This window comes from Talpa occidentalis, unplaced genomic scaffold (genome assembly GCF_014898055.3).
Source record: "Talpa occidentalis isolate TD23 unplaced genomic scaffold, MPIMG_talOcc4v2.1 talOcc4.11, whole genome shotgun sequence".
Taxonomy (NCBI): Eukaryota; Metazoa; Chordata; class Mammalia; order Eulipotyphla; family Talpidae; genus Talpa; species Talpa occidentalis.
Genome location: NW_023601104.1, coordinates 76,855,522 through 76,863,385, shown reverse-complemented (window position 1 = coordinate 76,863,385; position 7,864 = coordinate 76,855,522). Strand labels below are relative to the sequence as shown.

The 7,864-nt window shown below is 38.4% G+C and overlaps 1 protein-coding gene across 6 annotated transcripts in view; it reads right to left on the bottom strand.

The window, feature by feature from the left end:
- Positions 1-278: 278 nt before the first annotated feature.
- The window catches only part of PCNX1 (pecanex 1), a 142,293-nt gene continuing 134,707 nt past the window's right edge, over positions 279-7,864 (bottom strand). For all 6 annotated transcript variants that reach the window (XM_037503611.1, XM_037503615.1, XM_037503613.2 and 3 more), the window contains 6 exons: positions 7,169-7,399; positions 6,323-6,597; positions 4,400-4,605; positions 1,699-2,141; positions 886-1,026; positions 279-685 (listed from right to left, as the gene is read on the bottom strand). In XM_037503611.1, the coding sequence (XP_037359508.1) occupies positions 545-685; positions 886-1,026; positions 1,699-2,141; positions 4,400-4,605; positions 6,323-6,597; positions 7,169-7,399 (1,437 nt within the window). In that variant the 3' untranslated portion in view covers positions 279-544. The remainder of the gene's footprint in view (positions 686-885; positions 1,027-1,698; positions 2,142-4,399; positions 4,606-6,322; positions 6,598-7,168; positions 7,400-7,864) is intronic.

The following is a 7,864-nucleotide window of genomic DNA, read 5'->3' as shown; positions in this document are numbered from 1 at the left end:
TAAAGTTTTTAGCTCTCAAGGAATAAGATAAATCTATGTCTGTTCATAGTTTCTTTCACTGTACATTAAACTTTCATTCTGCTATATGTCAAACTGAAAGTTTCTAACTGGTCTGTTTTTAAAAATCAAGGTAAATGGATTTCATGTTCTATGACAAAACATGGCAATTATTTTTGGCAAAGAAAATTAGAAAAATATGAGATCATAGTTTAGAAATGAAGAGTCGGTTGACTTAAAGCATAGGCAATCCATTGGGAAAAACTTTTTTTAAGGACACAATTTTAAGAGAACTTAATTTTTATCCTTCATGCAAAATGTTTTCTCTGCAGCTAACTTAAAAAAATATTTCAGCTTTATTTCAGGATGGAGACAGTGACAGGGGTCAGGGTGAAGGGCACAGGAGAGGTGCTTGACCAAGCCCACTCTATGTTCAAGTCTCTCCCATCTAGGATCAAAGTGATACCTGCAGGCATCTCTGTTTTCTCCTCTCTTTCCAGTGTTTTAGAATTGAGAGGGAAAAGAAATGTAGCTATAAAACACCGGCTCACACTTCAGCCCCAAGTTCTAGTACCCCAGTTTCAATGACAGTCACATATTTATCATCAATCTGGACCAGAAGCACTGTCTTGTCGATGTGGGATCTAGTACCTGGATCTCGGCTGCAAGGCACCCATCGGTGAATCACCTAATGATTCAGGATAAAACAAGATGTTAGTGGCAGAGACCTTGAACGTACTCACAAACTCTTACCCTTCTCTTAAGATTAGAAGTAGCAACTGTTTGATGATTAAATATAAGTACACAAATTAAATATGCAAACAGGCACACAAGTCAGTCAAACTACAAAAAAGCAAGAATACCAATTAGCTTTGTAAGAGAACTTACATGGCCTTCCATGCCCTCCTGAGGACTCCAGTCTTTCCAGCTGTTTCTTCCAGCTTTTAACCGAATTCCCTCATCAGGCCACTGCAGCTCTTTCCTTTTTGATAGGTTGATCGCATCCAAAATTTGACTGGGATCTACAATCTACATATAAATAAATATGAGTCAATTTCTACTCATTTTTTTCTTGATGGTGAAAATGACATAATCCAAAACAAAATTTCATTCATAGGATTCATGTCTCAAGTTCTGTATTGTCTATAACAGAGTAAAAAAAGGGAATGACCCACCATCTGAATTCTTTTCGGCCTACTGGTAGAGCTTCTGCATTGGGCATGACAATAGCTAAGTAGGGAAAAATATCACCACTGTAAACTGTTTGCTTTCATTAAGTTTTTATGCTAGCAGATGCTTTTCTCCCCCCAACATTCAAAAATGCTCTATTCAGACTAACATAAGGTGTGTTTTCATAAGAATCCTTCACTCAAAGAAGAAATAAAAGCAAATGAGGGGCCTCCCCTGGTGGCGCAGTAGTTGAGCGCTGGGCTGCGAAGCTGTCCGCAGCCTCTGCAGCGCTGGTTCGATCCCTGGCCACCGGTGAGGGTCCCACATGGTGCGCAGACCTCTCCTGCCACCTGCTGCTCCCCTCAGCAGTGTACTTCGTCACTCTGTTCTGCTCCCTGCTCTGGCTCTGGTGAATTCTCTCACCCTCCCGTGCTTCTGACTGTACCCAGTTCTTGTATAAATAAATAAATATTTAAAAAAAAAAGCAAATGCATAAAAATAATAGCACAAGTTGATCCTAGGCTTACTCACTTGAACTCTGTAAATGACTTCCCCCTTTTTGGCATGTGAATTACTGGCAGGACTTAAGGTATTGCCTGGTGGTGCATCAATGGCACTGCTCTGACCTCCCTCTGTTCCAAGAAAGCCCACAAGAGTGTGATGCTTGCAGGCAGGGATGCTTTGGCTGGAGCTGCTGGAAGAAGGAAGGCCATGCTGTACGCAGGCCATGCCATTCTGACTGGAGGGTTCCAACTGGTTCACCATAGAGAGGCGGGACTGGATGGATGACGGTAAGTTTCGAAGTGATATCTGACTGGTGGAAGAACGCCGACAAGGCACAAATCCTGTGGTGGACATCCGGAGAGACGAATGCCGGCTGCTGTAGCAGTAAGAAGACTGGCTGGCCACTGAGGCCCGAGCAGGGGACTGTCTGACCAGGCTTGACTGTACAGAATGAGAGCTGTGGCTCGTGCCTAGAGGAGAACAACACAACAGCACTCTGTCAAAGACGGATGGCTCCAGTAAAATTCCTTTTGCAGTCTTTAAGACTGTCTCCCTTAAATAAGAATTTATAGAACTTTTAACATTTGTACCTAAACTTTTAAAGTTGCCAGAAAGAATAATCTGACATCTGTTTTCTTGAATGTTTTTGATCATTTTTATTTGCTTAAGCTTTTTGAAATTCAAATTCTGGAGCATAAAAAAGACACATAATTAAGATATAAGGTTGGGAAAAAAACAAAATATCTCTCACAGAAATATTTTAGAATAAGAAGAGTATCTCTTTCATACATCACAAATGAAATCTCTCATGGAAATCAGACAGAAATATCAAGGATCTACGATGTGGCGAGTTCCGTAACCACTATTTTTCAAAGTATAGTTTTAATATCCTTTCATTCTATTTCAATGGCAAGCTACACTGCTTATAGAGCCAGTGACACCAAGTTGCAATTTTCATATGCATGAAGAGTTTGCTACTATATACAAAATCATTTGACAAATTATCAATGATACTGAATAGCAAGTTCTTCTGTGTCCTTTTTCAAATGGCTTGATATTTGAATCCTTCAGATTTATCTTTTTTCTGACTTATAGTAGTGACTGATATGAAGACTATTAGAAAATCATAAAATTGAAAAAAAAGCTACATGTGATTTATATCTGAAAACAGAGCTAATTAATTGTAAAAGCAAGAGGTACATAAGGAAGCACTTTGAAAATCTTAAGTTTTCATTTAAAAGTAAAAAAAAAATCAAATGTTGATCATATACCTATATACAATCTGGAATTTACAATTCCAACTGTATTGGAATTTATTTTTAATTTACACAAATATCTTAAAACTTCAACGGACCCATGTGAAGTGGTCGGAAAGGACAATGCTGGACAAATTGACCACACAAAGGGCAACAGGAGAATCTGATTCCTACTGCAAGCTGTGCAGATTACAGCTCTCATGTAAAAGATAAATAGTAAAATACTTTCGTGGCTCTGGGATAGGAAAATTTTTCTTAAATAGAATAAAAAAGTGTTAATCAATAAAGGAAATGATCTATAAATTGTTTTACACTAAAGCTAAGTACTTCTCATCAAAAGAAGGCAGGTCACTCTTCACAGGAAGCCAATGCATAAACAATGGCTTGGTGTATTTAGAGAATTTAACATTTTTAAGAGCCAAAAGCAGAAATGGGAAATTTCTGTGGTACAGAAAACACAAAGGCCCCAAATCCAGAATATACAAATATAAGTAAGAAAAAGATAACCAAATTGAAAGATGGGCAAGAGACTTAATAGGCACCTCAGAATTAGGAATAGCTGATAAACTCATGAAACAGCGACCAACCTCAGGTGTCAGAGCAATGCAAATTAAAGTGAAAGAATTAACAACCAACTCTTCTTCTGTCCCTCCAAGCAAGCAAGGTGCAGGCAGATGTGGGAACTCATAATACTCGAAGATGGTCAAAGTTTATAGGAGGGGTATTTGCCTATGACTGGTAAAAAAAACTTTCTGGAAAGATTTTGGCATTATATATAACACGAGTCTTAAACATTCTCATGATTTGACTTAGGGCTTCCACTTCTAGCCTAAGAAAATAGTAAGTGATCACAAAATTTACATACAAAGTTTACAACATATCAAAGAAACCTAATTACTAGTAAGAGAAGTTATATTAAATATCACCCTGTATTTTTTTATTTTCTTACATTGTTGTTCATTTTTGTCTAATATTTGATTTCTCCCCTTGTGTAGTCCCCATAATTCTCCCACCACCACTGCACCAGTGACCATTACCATAGTCCCTTGAGCTCTTCCCTTCCTTGTTTCGATCCCTCTTCCTCCCCTCCCCTGCTATAATGCCTCAGATCTATGGTTTGCCTGCAAGTTGTGTCTTTCTCCTGATCCCTTTGTTCCGTTTCCCCATATTCCCCCTATAAGTGACACCACTGTATATTTTTCTTTTTCCTTCTGCCTTATTTCACTTAGCATAATCTCTTCTAGCTCCAACATGATTAGCCTTTAAAATATTTTCAAAGAAATATTTTAAATATATGTATTATTTAAGTTATTAATGATTAATGGAAACAAACAGGATAATGTTCAAGTGGGAATCAAGTCAAATATTCTATTTATATTTTTCCAAATAGGTAATATACCTTCTTCTTCATACACACATACCAACTAAGCCTAAGAGGCAAACACTACAGACAGAATTTTGCTTCCTGTTACCTAGTGTTGGAGGGTAAGATGTGACTGGTGGATGGAGTCCTGTTCCTGATCCCTGGCCTGGATTTCCAGTGCTTCCTTGGGACATATTGCTATGAGGATCATTGGCAGTTGTTGCATTGTTACTGGTGCAGGAATTTCCACCTCCAGTATCAGAATCTTCAATATTGCCACCACTGTTACATCCAGCTCCACAACCTTTCCTTAACCTAGGAACAAATACCAGAGTAGGAAACATTATCCCAAGATCACTTCAAGATAGGCATTTTATTCTTTCAGCTATTTTGGAATTGTTGATGCTAGTAAACTGTTCACCTTGAAAGTCTTTAGGGTGTAGTCAGTTTTAGGGAAAAAATGTCTAATCTATTTTCATAAAACTATCTCCCCCTTATTTTCACTGCCTTAATTTTTCCCAATCTTCCCCACTTTTATACACTCTATCATTGTCCCTACACCACGAGAACTACACATAATACAAATCACAGGGGAAAAGACAATTCTTGCAAGTGTCTATTCTGTGATTCTGAAATAAGCAACCCATGAAAACCTTTATTTGTGTGTGTGTGTGTGTGTGCGCGCGCACACGCAGAAAAACTGGGGTGTAGGCCAGAAGTGCAGAGGGTGAGAGGATTCACCAGAGACAGAATGAGGAGCAGAACAGGCAGACTTATTGAAATACACTGTTAAAGGGAGCAGCAGTCAAGAAGAGATCTGCTGCACCATATGTGGGTTAGCTCTCTGGCTGGGACAGAAATCAGCCTTACCAGTGAAAGCACTGAGACTTAACCTCAGGGAGGCCCCCCCAAACCTGAATTAAACCTAATTTATGCTGTAACAGACTGGAAGAGAGCTGTTGCAATTATTTTTCTTGTTCTTTTTTAAATGTAGGGTGAACAACTGTCCTGGTTTGCCCACAATTGTCTCTATTTGTACTGCAAGTCCTCATTCTAGGAAATCCCTCAGATAAATCCCAGGTAAATCAGAACAACTGGACATACTAATCACTACGTTGTTTCTCTTCGGAGGAAAGAACTTAACCTCTTTAAGATATTTCCTGTACAACAGAAATTTATTGAAAAGAATATTTTTTTGAATGCTACACTCTGGTTTATGTTCCTCCGGCTGTTTGTATATTTATGTACATACTTGAAGACAGTACACACTTGCAATTTGAACAATAAATGTGTTGTTAAAATACTAGTAGTTACCTGTATCTTACAACTAGGAACATCAATTATATAAAATGCTCCCCCTACTACAGGGAGAGAATAAAATAGAAGAAAGTAATCAAGCTGCATAGGTTTCTTGGGTTTTTCTCTAATTTGCTCTGCTTGCTAGACCATGCATTCAACTAGTGCCAGTATGCTGTAATAGAGTAAAAATTAAACAAAAAGGGCCTCCCCGGTGGCGCAGTGGTTGAGCACTGGGTTGCGAAACTGCCCACAGCCTCTGCAGTGCTGGTTCGACTCCCAGCTGCTCCCCGGCCACCGGAGGAGGGTCCCACATGGTGTGCAGACCTCTCCTGCCGCCCACTGCTCCCCTCAGCAGTGTACTTCGGTCCTTTTGCCTGCTCTGCTCCCCATTCTGGCTCTGGTCAATTCTCTCACCCTCCCAGTGCTTGTATAAATAAATAAATAAATAAATCTATAAAAAAAAAAAATTAAACAAAAAAAATGGAGCCACTCAAAATTCTACCAAATGCTAGAGTAGGGGTTGTTACCATGAGTTGTACATTAGATTTCTCTAACAAGATTTTGGAGGTATAAATGTTCAAACACTACTTCCTGAACTTCAGCTATAATTGGTTTATATTGTACCATGGCATCTGTATTTTCCTACAAGCTTTTCAGGTAATGCTACTGCACATTGCCTAGATTAAGAGGGTCAGACTATACCATCACTGAAAAATGCATTTCCAAAGCTTACCTGTGCCAGGTTGACACTATGAAGTTTCTGATATTTCCCAAGCTGATAGGTCCCCCAAGAATTTCTTTAAGCTGCTCGTGGCTATCAGAATAAGAAGTTGTCAGAGGTGAGACAAAGATTGGGTAGCCGATGGGTTGATCACAAGATGAGTTTATCATGTTTCTCAGGGCTTGCTTTGCATTTTGGATGCTCCCTCTCTCTGGGTTACGGTTACGTAAAAAAACAAGTTCCTGCTGTTGTCCTGCCCAAAGGCCTCGAACACATTCCTTATTCACCTGAAAATCAGAACACATGGGAATTAAAGTGCTGAGAATGAAGTTCACATAAACAAGAGCAGAAATGGAAGAGATACAAAAGACATTATTATAACCAACTGTGAAAAACAGAAAACAAATATAAGCAGGTCACACTTGAATAGAGTTAACCAATTTCTTATTGTCATTAGTAGTCTGTTACATCATAAGCATGTACAGAGCTCTCCCCTCTGCTCTGCCTTGTATAAATATCAAGTACAACATAGTTCATTTAATTTTCCCAACTGGTGATATGGTGCTGATGTTTTAAGATGAGATGCTGCCCTCATATCATATATAATAGATCAAAGACCGACATATAGATAAGACTGCCAAAACAGAAATAAGTAAAAACTTTTATGGTTTTATGTCCAATAAGGATATTTCAGAAGACAGAATAAATTACTAACAAAATAAATTAACTGCCCACAAACAAACACTAATGCAGTATGGTCACTTTTTAATTAAAGTTTCAGTCATTTTTTAAAAAAAATTGAATAAGATAATCTAAGGTCTACTTTTTCAGTGGCAAATAAATGCCTCAAAAACCTACCTTAATGACCCTGAAGCTAAGGTAGCGTCTGTTGAGCATGATGATTTTGTATTCATTGGTGCCATCATCCATGACGTGCCGCAAAGCAAGCAAGGAGGGTGAGTTGGCAAGGACCGCACTCCGCCATGCAGGGTCCCCTTCGTGGGCTATTACTAGGTTTTTTTCATGAGATACAATGGCTTCATAGAGCACAGTAGGGTCATCATACTCATCCGGAGAAGTGAAATGATCCTAAACACAGAAATAAAAACTAGTCATGTATTTATTTTAATATAAAATTTAAATCTTTCCTATCATCTCCTTGATTCTTTTTTTAAAAAATATTTTATTTTATATAATGCTTACATCATTTTTCGTTTTTGCACAATGTATACATTTTCATTTTGGTTATATTCCCCATACAATTGCACCCACCACCCCTTATTTTGACCCTAGTCCTTCCTCTCCTCGCCCTCCCTCCCCCTGTAGTGTGTCTCTGATTTATAGTTGCTTGTTGATTTTGATTTTTACTTTGTATTAATTAGTCTTTTTCCTGGTCCCTTATTTAGGTTTTCTAAATTCCTGCTATGAGTGAGACCATCTGGTATTTTCCTTTTACTTTCTGACTTATTTCGCTGAGCATGATCCCTTCTAGCTCCATCCATGTTGCTGCAAACTGCATGTGTTTATCTTTTTTTGATTGCTGAGTAATATTCC